Source organism: Equus quagga, chromosome 15, assembly GCF_021613505.1.
Source record: "Equus quagga isolate Etosha38 chromosome 15, UCLA_HA_Equagga_1.0, whole genome shotgun sequence".
NCBI lineage: Eukaryota > Metazoa > Chordata > Mammalia > Perissodactyla > Equidae > Equus > Equus quagga.
The window spans coordinates 44,201,128-44,214,456 of NC_060281.1; the positions used below are offsets into that span (position 1 = coordinate 44,201,128).

At 35.3% G+C, this 13,329-nt stretch overlaps 1 protein-coding gene across 10 annotated transcripts in view; it reads right to left on the reverse strand.

Moving 5' to 3' along the window:
• Positions 1 to 13,329, reverse strand: part of CDKAL1 (CDK5 regulatory subunit associated protein 1 like 1) — a 611,046-nt gene that overhangs the window by 145,541 nt on the left and 452,176 nt on the right. For all 10 annotated transcript variants that reach the window (XM_046640830.1, XM_046640826.1, XM_046640831.1 and 7 more), the window contains exon 12: positions 11,908 to 12,088. In XM_046640830.1, the coding sequence (XP_046496786.1) occupies positions 11,908 to 12,088 (181 nt within the window). The remainder of the gene's footprint in view (positions 1 to 11,907; positions 12,089 to 13,329) is intronic.

Sequence of the window (13,329 nt, forward strand, 5' to 3'; positions counted from 1 at the left end):
TTGTGGTTATGCAAGAGCCTCATTCTTAGGAAATACACACTAAATGTTAAGGGGCAGATGTCTGTAATCTACTCTGAAACTGTTCAAGGGAAAAATATCTACATCTAAGTCAGTCTGTCTGTCTATCTATCTCCCGAGAAAGCAAATTTAGCAAAAGGTTAAAAGCTAATGAATCTTGGTAAAGGATACACTGGAGATGTACTATTTTCACAACTTTTCTATAAAGTTTAAAACCATTTTTAAGAAGTTTAAAATTTTCTAGGGTCTATAAACAACAAAAAAAATCACTGCTATAATAGAAAAACAACTTTGGAAACCAACACTTTTTTGGTCAAAATGTTCTAAAATTATTTTGAATTTCTGGTATAAATATTTATTTTACTGTTTATAAGAATATGGAGCAAAGAGTCAGGAAAAATGGAATCTAAGACTTAGGCATTTCACTTCATAGTTATGGAACCTTGGGCAAGTTCACTTAACTTCTCTGAGCCTTAGCTAACTCATCTGTAAATTAAAAAATGACAGCAGATACCTGAAGGTATTGTTGGAAAAATAACATGAGACAAAGTACATGAAAAACACACACTGGCTCTGGCACATATTAAAATTCAAACAATGGAAATTTCTTTTCTCTGCCCTTATAACGTCTAATCTTATATACAACTTCCGTAAAGGTACTTTATTATGAGTAGCAAAAATAAAAGATCAGAGCATTCATCTTAGATTATTATAAGATTTCAGATAGAACATAACTAATGGAGTAAATTTTTATCCAGTTGAATGCTTATCTGCTAATATGTGATTTGTCAGTCCTTACTTATGAAATAAACATGGTTCCAAGAGGCAAGAGTTAGAAAACAGTGTCAAGTTAAATCATCAAATATATTTTGTTGACCTAAATAAACATTTAACATTAGGTCTAATACTTGCACTATACTTATAAGTCCCTTGGAAGATTATAAATATGGAGTTATTAACGAACCATGGTTATCATAGAAAAAAATAATATAAGATCAAAAAATAAGATAGATCATTATAAGGTTCTTTATCTTTAGAAGTTATTCCAAAAAGTCTACTCACTTCTAAAGTTGATATTAAGGTAATAAAAAGTGAGTTCAAATTGAATATTACAATTTTAATAAATCAAGTTCATAGAAAAGGTATAAAAGAATCATGGAGATCCTTGCAATTTTTCTGAAAGTTATATAAAATAAGGCATGTAATCACCACTGAAAAAAGCTGGACGGAAATATAATAAAGGTGACTTTCCAAAGGATAGAATTTATATTCTCCTTATTTAATATAAATTCACTCAGTCCTTCTCAACTCAATACCCACTACCATTCACCATGAGAGAAAAACTTATAACCACCTATCTTCCTACTGTTTTGGTAATTATAAATTCATAAAAGAAGCAGGATAAAGATAACTGCCAAAAGGAAAGCAAAAAACTAAACAATCATAAGCAAAAAGTTCACCGTATATTTTTCTACAGAAAGTTTTAAAAAATGTTCCATAAGCTCACTATGAAGTACAAATTAAGACTGCTTTCATTGAACTCAAGGATCAAATCATATCTGACTCTTGAGTGTCCAAAAGTTGGGTTATTTTGGAGAACTTGAAATAGTAAGATTCCTAAGACAAACCATGATTCTAAAGTATGGTCATCCCTGATTTTCTTTTGCAATTATTTATAATTAACAGAAGAGTCAGATGAAACAGCTTTAGCTATCAACAAAAATCTGTGTTTTTCTTGTCTTATCTTTACTATCCTGAATAGAAACCAATCCCACAAAACCATGGTTCCACCCTGGAGTTATAGTCTACACGTGTCTGACACATGTCTTGTCCTGTGGGTCTAACTATACAAAGCTGATTTACATGATAATGGAATTCAGTTCATCAACGTCACATCAAGACTTAATAAACAGTTAGGCAATGCTCTGTGGCAGGCAGGCAAGAGGTCAGAAAATTAAGGGGAGCAGTGAGACACACTGAGAGAAGCTCGGGATTTTCTGTTAGAATGATTCGGGCTGAGAGGATTCAGGAGCAGCCTCTAAAAAAAAATCACCCTATTAGTAAAAACTAATAGGGGACTCACTGGTGACACCCTCTCCTGTGATGTTTCACTGGGTCCCGCATACAAGTTTCTGGGTGGTGAGGTACTGCATCAGCCCACATTCATGCACAATTTTCATACCCTCAAGAGCACTTCCTTTTTAGAAACAGCACTTATTTTCTTTCATGAGATCTGGATGAGACACTCTGCCTCAAGTGACTCCAAGTTAATCCCATTTGTTAAATTCTCTAACATTTCAGGTTCAAGATGGTAGACCATCAAAGGGCTTGATAGTACTTGCAAGGTCATAGGATGATCAACACTGGCATACTTTGCTCTACACAACTGAGAGTGAACAATTCTTGTTATTTTCACATTCTCTAAAGCTCCAAACATTACACTCCCCACTCCTTTAGTCTTTTAGTGTGACAGTAGGATAAAAGGAAGCATTCGGTTTAAAAAGATTAAAAAAAAGAAAGAATGATCCAATCGGAGCTCCAGCTTGTTCAAATGTTCCCAAATCCAGCTAGTTTTCTACAGGTTCAAACACACACACACACAAATTGATAACGCTTATCTTATGGTACATAGAGTAACAAAAACACAAAGAAAGATAAAGACACCATCCTTTAACTGCCATGTAGAAACAGTTTTGGAAGAGACAAAATCATGTGGGAGGAGAGCTAGAGGGCAGACAAGGGCAGGTCTGGAGGGGCTGGCATTTCTCGTTTGGAGCAGAAGAGGCCCAGGCAGCAATCACATGACCGTTAGGAAACAGAACATCCACAGCACCAGCAGGAGCAAAAGGCAGAAACAACTGGTAATGCTCTAAATTTTAGTCATGTCCTTATAAAATATTCTGGCCTACTGATATTTGATCTGTGAGCCTTGAGTCAATCAAAAGCCAATTAAGTGACCTTCTGTAAATTAATATTCTCCATTGAACACAGAATAACTTTGCTGATGTGTAGCTAAAAAGAAGAACATTTATTGAAGGTCTCAGGAATAAGTCACAGAGATTTCTTAAACCCACGTATTAGACTCCAAACCTATCTTGCACAATGTCCTAATAGGGCTTTCTGACTTTTATTCCCTCTTCACTGCACCTAGAAAGAGCTTTCAAAAACAAGCACATGACTACTGCTATTCAGTAGCTCCCCACTACTCACAGGATAAAACTATTTAACATGGCTTTTAAGGCCACCTAGATCTAAGCCTTGCCCATAGCTCCTGGCCCATTCATTGACAATAACCACACCTGCAGGTTGGTGCCCCCTCCCCACCCTGCCCCACCCCACCCCCACCAAAAACTGCAACACACCTTACTGTCTCAAATATCCTGCATTGTATGCTCCTTAAACGCCCCTGTTTTCTTTATTCCAGGTTTCCTCACATGCTGCTCCCTCTAGGGAATTCGAGGCAGAGACGAACACAGAAGCATGCTGAAAACTACAAAGAGTGTTGGAAGGAATGGCAAGACATAAGAGTGGAGAGCGAGGCAGGAGCTTCTCCGTGATCTGGGGCAAGTTAATTCATTACTCTGAGCCTCAGTTTCCTCATGTGCAAAATGACTATAATAACAGTGCTAATGTCACAAAGTTGTGAGAATGAAATTAGGTAATATAAATTCAGTGCTCAGAACAATGTCTGATATACACTGACTGCCAAATAAGTGGTAATTCTTACTGTAATTTTTATGTCATTATGATTAGGCCTAAAGATTACTGTGCCTGTTGGGTAACATCAAGCGTAAGTTTTCACAACGTACAAACGAGCATGTGACATTTAGTGGCACAGCAAACTCTGGGTAGCATAAGGGGCTGAAAGATCAGTTAATTTAGCTGTCTCGAAAAGCCGGACAATGCTCTCAGATCAAGATATTCCATAATTGGTATATTAGTTTCCTATTGCTGCAGTAACAAATCATCATAAATTTAGTGGCTTAAAACAACACAAATTTATTATCTGATGGTTTTGAAGGTGAGAAGTCAAAAATGGGTGTCCTGGGCTAAAATCAAGGTGTTGGCGGGGCTGTGTTCCTTCTGGAGGCTCTAGGGGAGAATCTGTTCCTTGCCTTTTCCAGCTTCCAGAGGCTGCCTACGTTCTGTACTCACGGTCCCATGCTTGATCTTCAACGTCTACCACTCTGATCTCTGCTTCTGTCCTCACATCTCCCCCTCCCACTTTAAACCTCCTGTGCCCCTCTTCTAAGAATCCTTGTGATTACACTGAGCCCACCCAGAAACTCCTTGATAATCTCCTCATTTCAAGTGACTGGACTTAATCACATCTGCAAAGTCCTTTTTACTTTGTAACATATCCACAGGTTTTGGGATTAGGATGTGGACCTCTTTGGGGGCCTATTATTCTCTCTACTACAATTGGTCTTACTGCTGCCATTTTGAGCTCCCATAACAACTAATTTAATTATTAAGTTTTAGTATTTTCAGTTCACATTCAAGTAAAAGTCAATTAATTGATTATACAAACGAAAAGTCATCAGATTCAAAATAAAGTAAAAGGTGAAAGAATTGGGAAATGCAGATAACACACTTGGGCCAATGATCTAGAAAAAGAAAACACCTAAAGTTTCTAAATGTGGTTTGAAAGGTGCCCTTAAAACCATATGATAGAGAACTAAAGATGATTAAGCATTTCAAGACGCCTTGGAGATGATTAAATTCAATTCTCCATGTGTTAAACAAATAGCATCTGCATACAAACTCCCACAAGGGAGGAGGTTCTCAACCACCTCTCTGGATTATAATCTAGTTTATACTTCCCTACTGTTACTACAGAGCCATCATAAAGACTCTGGCAGGTGATCTGCTGAAATCCATAAACGACAAAACTAGGGTCAGGCTAAAAACTCTAGGAAAAATAGAAAAAAAACCAGAAATGATCTGTCTAGAAAACAGGAATTAAAAAGACCAACTGGAGGGATCAACTGTGGTTAATTGCACAAGAATCCCAAGACATTTCTTTCAAAAAGAGAAGTCAAAATGAAACGGATCTTGAGAAAAGGGGCTTCCTTATAGGTATGTTTGGGAATCAATTTAGAATAAAATGCACTCAACAATCTAGATATAAAAAGTCTTGAAAATATTTTTTTTCCTCTCCCCAAAGAAAAAAGTTGAATTTGAAAATCAGAGACCGCGTAAATAGTAATGTAATTATGTTATCAACTAAGGTAAAAGTTCAGGATGCCTTCCATTAAGGCAATTTGATGTTCTCTAAAATACTGAGTTGTTAAACTTCAGGAGCATACTCAGAAACAACAAAAAGTTTTAAAAACATTTAGAGAAAGTGACAAAGCTCTCTCTATATGTTATATTTCTGTTTTGCTTTTTTAAATAAAGTATGTCCTGGACTCACAGGCAACTGGATTTTGGAAAGTCATCATATGCCACTGAATAAGCTTCTGTATATGATTTAAGAACATGGCTTATTCACATCTGCTCCAAGTGGTCACCTTGCCTTGGTTTGAACACCTCCAGCAAAAATGCACTGCCTCACAGAGGAATCTACTGCGGACAGTTTCAGCGAAGCTGCCTGTATCTACCCAAGGATGTCCCTCCAGCCTTCTCAGGAACACACACTCATACTCCTCAGGGCTGAGGCAATACGAGTCTACTGCGGCCTCGTTATCTCTAGGGTAAATATTGTAGGAATTGCAGGTGAGTTATGATTCCTTCATGCTGACATACATTTAAAGACATTATCTTTACTCTCTGGTTCCAAGATGTAAAACAAGCAAGCAGGTGGATTTAAAATCACAATTAACATTTTAAACCAATATGAACATTCCAACAGCCACTCTTATCACCTAAAGGTTTTTTTTTTCAAGTCATAGGCCTCTTAAAATAAAGATTTCATCACTTCATTATTTTTCATCAAAATTTTCTTAAAAAGAAAGTCTGGAATTGATAGCTAAGGATCAAATGCTTTTCACACTTAACTGACCTTTTCTAGGTAGACTAAAAATCTCAGTCACAATTTAAAAATACTATTAGAATTACTTAAGATTAATGAGGACTAATGAAGGAAGACTCAATGGAATAGAAAATATAAACATGCAAATCTGACCTTTCATCTAAAAGTCTAAGGTCACTCTCATTTGACTTAGGTGATTTCACTATTAAATCTCCTATACATTAATAATCTTGCAAAAGCTAAGACAAAAATAAATTTTAGTTTATCCTCTTCATGAAAATATATTGCCAATTTATTTTCATGATGAATTTCTGTGGGTTATACTCTTCTCTTCAGCAGGATTGGCAGGAAGTCTACTTCTCCCATCTGTGCAAACGCAAAACTCAACTGAACTCTGCTCTCTTCATTTGGTGATTTAAATGATTAAGAAAACACATAATTTAGTTCATTTATCAGAGTACTACAATGAAACATTAAAAACAATGGAATTTATCTACAGTAATACTGGTATTCATGTAAAAGTAGTTATAAAGAAAGGGGAAACTATATTGAAATTATTTATTTTATGTCATTTATGGAGGAGAACATTTTGGGGGGCTTGATTTTAGTGGAAAAAAAATGTATCTAAAAAGACAATATAATTTCACTAAGAGGCATTGTAAAGCCAGAATAAAAAGCTGTTGTTTGAAAGCGACTGGTGTTGTACTCTTCTTCAAATAATACGCTAGATTCCACTTTCATTGCTGCTTTTTAGGCAAGGAAATGGGAAATAAATTAGATAAGAAAGAATTGCTATCCATTTTGTAGCAGTACCTTGTTTTAGTGAAGGTAAGTTGCTAAACAGTTTCATAAACTACCTGAGACAGGTAGCACAGACAATTATTAATTTCTGAGACATTTAGGAGAATCAAGACTCAATGCACACCATACATCCTCTCTTTGATGGCACATCTCTAAAGTTTCATTATTAATGCTTAATTACCCTCATTTAAGGTTCTGAATTTTATAAAGATGAACCTCTGCCAGGCTACAGTTTTCACCTAGAGTATGATTACAGAAATGTAGAGAAGTGTTGTGGATTGAGCTGTATCTCCCCAAAAAGAGATGTTGAAGTCCTAACCCCTGGAACCTCGGAATGTGACCTTATTTGGAAACGGGTCATTGCAGATGTAACTAGTTTAAGATGAGGAGTAGGAGGATCCCTAATCTAATACGACTGAGGTCCTCTTAAGAAGACAGCCATATGAAGACAGAGACACATAGGGGCACCATGTGACAATGAAGGCAGAGATTGAAATTATGCAGCTGCAAGTGAAAGAAAAAGATTACCAGCAAACCACCCAAAGTTGGGAAGTGGCAAGGAAGGATTCCTTTACGTGGTCCAGAAGGAGCCGAGGCCTGCCTTTGGACTTCTAGTCTCCAGAACTGTGAGACAATCAATTTCTGTTATTTTAAAACGAAATGAGCTATCAAGCCATGGAAAGACATGGAGAAACCTTAAATGCATATTACTAAGTCAAATAAGTCAATCTGAGAAGGCTATATACTGTGTAATTTCAACAATAGGACATTCTGGAAAAGGTAAATCTATGGAGACAGTAAAAATATCAGTGGGTGCCAGCTGTTATGGGGGAGGGAGAGATGAACAGGTGGAGTAGAAAGGGTTTTTAGAGAAGTGAAACTATTCTGTATGATACTATAGCGATGGATACATGTCATTACACATTTGTCCAAACCCATAGAATGTATAACACCAAGAGTGAAATGTAATGTTAACTATGGACTTTGAGTGATAATGATGTGTGGGATGTTGATATTGAGGGAGGCTGAACATGTGTGTGGGCAGGGACTATATGGGAATCTATGTACTTTCCACTACTACTCTAAAATATAAAGTCTAAAAGAAAAAAAGGTTCTGCTATGCCAGGACTGGGTGATTGAAGTCTAAAAATGTAAGAAAGATGCTAAGGGGCTATGTTTAGAAGATAAAGCAAGAAAAAAAAAAGCATCTGAAAGGTGATTTTATGCAAGGAGTTCTGCTTCTGACTAAGGCAAACTAGCTTGTATCAGACCAATGATTATTTCAAGACAAAAAGAGAAAGCAAGTGATAAAGTTCAAGTCCATTCATGATTAAAACACACACGTACACATACACACACACACACACAAACTCTGGATAAATTAGGAATAGAAAGGAACTTCCCTAATTCCATAACTACAGTTAACTTTCATACTGTATAGTGAAATTCTGAAAACTCCCCTTGAGTTAGGGAAGAGAAAGATGTGCAATTCTATTCAACAGTGTATTGGAAGTCCCAGCCAGCACAGTAAGACAAGAAAAAGAAATACGTTACAAGGATTGGAGAGGAAGAAATAAAACTGTGACTATTAGCAGATGACACAATTGTATACATAAAAAAAAGACTGATAGAAAGCTGGTAGAATTAGTAAGTGAATTTAGTTAAGTTGATGGGTGAAAGATAAACATATTAAAATCAATCATATTTCTAAATAGCAATAACAATTATAAAATGAAAATCAATCATTTAAATAGTACCAAAGGAACACACATGCAGGAATGGGATAATAAATGATATGCAAGGCTTGTATACAGAAGACTATAAAGCATTACAGAGAGAAATCATAGAAGATTAAAATAAAGAAGAGATATGGTTCATTCAAAGATGGAAAACTTAGTATTATTACAATGTCAACTTCCTCCCAAATGATCCATTGAATCAATACAATCTCAATCAGAATTCCAGCAGGATTTTTGGTGGAAGTTGACAAATCCAGAAAGGCAAAGGACCAAGAATAGGTAGGACAATTTTCAAGAAAAAACAAAGTTGAAATACACTGCCAATATTGACACTTATCATAAAGCTATGGTAATTAATTTCATTATCTGGTGGAAAGACTGAGAAACAGACCAAAGGAACAGAATAAAGTTCTAGAACAGACCCACATGTACAGACACTTGATTTATAATAAAAGTGACCAGGCAGAGCAGTGGGAAAAGGATGAGATAGTCAATAAGTGGCACTGACTCAAATGGATAGCCTTATATAAAAAAAAATCTTGACCTCCACACTTCGTAACTTCAACGAAAATAAATTCCAGTAGGATTGAAAACCTAAAGGTAAAAGGCAAAATCATAAAATTTCTAGAAGAGTACATTGAGGAATATCTTCACGGCAGTGTGGGGAAGGTAATCTTAAATAGGATCCAAAAAACCACTAAAACAAAAAGAAAAATATTGATAAATTAAACTATTTAAAATTTAAACAGTCTGTTCTACAAAAGACACCATGAAGAGAGGGAATTAAATTACCATGACCAAGAAGGACTTGTACTCAGAATACATAAATAATTCCTATAAATCAGAGGAAGGGATGGGGGATGGGAGACACAGAAAACAGGTAAGCCAATAGGTAAATGGGCAAAATGTTTGAATAGGCACTTTATGAAAAAGGATATCCAAATCACCAATAAACAAACTAAAAGTATTCAATATCACTAGTAAACAGGGAGATATAAAACCAGAATTGGGTTACATCACATTCTCATCAGAACGGCTACTAATAAAAACATAACAATGCCAAGTGTTGGCAAGGATATGGAGCTACTAGCACTTTTATATATTGCTGTTGGGACTGTAAATTTATTTATATGTAAATATATATAATGTATATATGTATATAAAGTATATATAAATTTATTTACATGTAAATTTGGGAAAACTATTTGGCAGTATCTGGTAACGCAGATCAACTGTATTTCCCATGACCCCACAGTCCTAGCTAAACACCCAGCAGAAATGTTTACATACATGAGTTGAACAAAAGATACAGCTGGCAGCTGTATTACTTGCAATACTAATATTGGAACGTTAAAAATATCCAATCTCCTTTCACAGTAGGATGGATAAATTGGGGTTTGCATGCAATGGAACACTATATAGAAATGAAGACGGATGAACTACAGCTACTTGCAAAAACACAGCGGTCTCACTAACATACTGTTAAGTTAAAAAAAAAAGCCAAACATTCCAACACTGATGAATTTTTCCATTTATATCAAGTTTAAAAACAGGTCAAACTAATGCATGGTGTTCGAATAAGAAATAGTGCTATCTATTGGGGAATGGGAGAGGAGAGGGAAGGGAAGGGCAGGATGGGGACCTCTGGGGTACTGGCAACGTTCTATTTCTTGTTCTGACTGGTGGTTACATGGAAGTATTCACTTTATGAAAATGCACAGGTGTACGCTTTTCTAAGGTATGTTATAGTTCAAAAAACTTTTTAATTAAAGAAGTAAAGTTTAAAAAAGAATAGATTAAATTATAAGGACAACTGATCAGTAGTTGCCAGGAGCTAGGGATAGAGGGACAGATAACTACAAAAAGGTAAAAGGGAAGTTTTTTGGGCTGATGGAACCTTCTCTATGTTGATTATGGTGATAGTTATACTAGCATATGCATTTATCAAAATTCAAAGAACTGTATACCAAAGAGTGAATTTTGCTGTATGCAAACTATACATAAATTATAAAAATTATAATTTAGACATAAAAAATTAATTCAACTTTTTATGTTTATAAAAAGTTAATTATCTGTGGTGCTATAATCTGCTTTTTTCATTGATTAATTTAGAAATGAAATTAAATGGTCTATCTGTAAAATATTTTCCTATCCTTGTATACATAGAAACTTGTGAAATAAAAATGAAGAAAATTTTGGGAAGACAAAGAATTACATCCATTTCGGTTTTATTGGGAAACAGACTTAAAAAAAATACACGTATTTGTTTTTTCAACCAAATGTTGAAGAATCTATATGTTATATGTTTGATATTCACATATGGCATAATAGAAAAACAATAAAAAGCACTGAGTAATTCCTTTTTTTTAAAGATTTTATTTTTCCTTTTTCTCCCCAAAGCCCCCTGGTACATAGCTGTGTATTTTTAGTTGTGGGTCCTTCTAGTTGTGGCATGTGGGATGCCACCTCAGCATTGCCTCATGAGCGGCACCATGTCTGTCCCCAGGACAAAAACCGGCAAAACCCTGGGCTCCCGAAGCCAGCTCAAGAACTTAACCACTCGGCCAGGGGGCCGGCCCCTGAGTAATTCCCTTTCAATATTTGTTCATAAAAGCAAAAGCATTTGAGGAAAATTAATGGTAAGGCATAATTTTTTTTAGTTATTAGAAACAAAGTAGACAATTTTCACTTAAAATAAATTCTACTTTTCTCTTAAGGCTTATTTACATTTTTCCATCTTTAGCCAATAAATCTAGAAACTACATATTTGATTGAGACCATTAATTCTGGGGACATTCTGGGAAACAGTTTGCCTTTACTAGATTTCAAACTTTTTTGCATTTATTTTAAGTCATCTTATTCTAATATATCTATAAACATGTAAGGACGGAATTAAATGAGGTTCACTGTGAAAGCAACACATATTTGAAACAGACAGACAGATAGCAAATATCAAATCTATCAAAGCAGGAAAACCATAGGACCCCCAGTAACTAAGAAATTATGAAAACGGACTCAAGAAGCAGGGTAAATATGAAGCCTGCTTTGCTCCCAGCTATTTAAATGTTGCCTTATTTTGAAACATCCAAGGATTTATCCTATAAACATAGGTAAATACTAGATATTAATTAAAAATTTTTTTCCCAGTATCATCTGAACCTCACTCTTAAAGAGAAAAAAAAAAGGTGATTTTTAGTTGCCTGAGGTCATTTAACTCACCCAAGGTCCCCCCACCTCTGACCCCAACTTTGAAAAACTCCCCCTATTTTGTAACATAAGAGTTATACCATGAGCCTGTTATGTTATGGTAGGCAACAGAGCTGCATTTTTATAGCTATTGGCTAAATATAATACCTTACAAGAAAAGTATCTTACCACTTGTGCTGGAACTTGTTCCATTTTTGCAGCAGGAGTTCCTGGTCTTGGGTAAAACTGATTAATAAAGAGGCTTGGAAATTTGTACTCTTCAACAAGTTTCACTGTTTCTTGAAAATCTTGATTTGTTTCTCCAGGAAAACCACAGATAATATCTGTAGCAATAGTTATTCCAGGAACTCTAGAAAATAACAAGACAAAATGTAAAAAGTTGACTGCAATCCATAATTATTCTATTTCCTTGACATTTTAAATACTATTATTCCTTTTAAAATTAAATTTTATTTTTAGGAAAGAGACATTTGGAAATAGTTTTCAAAAGCTCTAAATACTGAAAGCTAAAAAAAAAAACCCAAAACAGCTCTTGTCATCCTCAAGAGATACTCACTTTTAATTTTTTCAGATGTTTCTTTGTTCTTTCTTCTATATTTTAAAATAGATGTTTATCGTGCTATTTCTAGATTTACTGATTTTTAGGCAATATTTACCAACTTCTCTAAAATGGTAAATGAGGATTTAGCTCTTCAAACTACTCTCTCTCTCCCCTCCCAAGATAATCACTACACAATTTTTAGTGAAATTAATAGCACTTCTATTGGTATAAGTGCAAAGATATCGTTCACTGCCGAGCCAATCATTCTACTATGCAGTTTTCTTTTGCCACATGTTCAATTTTTCCTACAGCTAATAACTGACTCTTTTTAAAAAATTTGCTTAAGGGCCAGCCCTGGGACCTAGTGTTTAAGTTTGGTGTGCTCTGCTTTGGTGGCCCAGGTTCAGTTCCCAGGCGTGGACCTACTCCACTTGTTGGTGGCCATGTTGAGGTGGCCACCCACATCCAAAATAGAGGAAGACTGGCACAGATGTTAGCTCAGGGTGGATCTTCCTCAGAAAAAAGAAAAATAAGAAAGACACCAAGATGAAGCTTAAGCACTTAAAAATTTTTTTCTGCTTAACATTCTATGTACCCACGCTAATGTTTTCTAGAAGCCCCATTAGATCTATCAAAAACCAACACTATTTTCTAAACTCTCCATGTATTATATAATTCACCATTTTCATTTTTTTTTCCTCTAGAAATGCCACTTCTACTTTCTTCAAGTGTGTGTTGCTTTCATAATGAATCAGCTGTAATCCTTAAATGTTGATATCCTTGGTCTTTTTTTTTCCAATCCCCTTTTTCCTGGATCCTATGTCTTCCTAATTGATTATTCTCTTCTCCTTAATTCTGCTGGAGCATTCTTTCGGAAACACCATCAAAGAGTGGCAGGCAAATTTTATTGTTATTGTCTTAGCTTGTCTGAACATGTCTTAATCCACACAATGGATTGATCATGTGGTTGTGGGTAGCACTCCAAAATAAAAAGTATCAGCCATCAGAATTTTATAGTGTTCCATTTGTATTTAAGCTGGCAAAGTTAC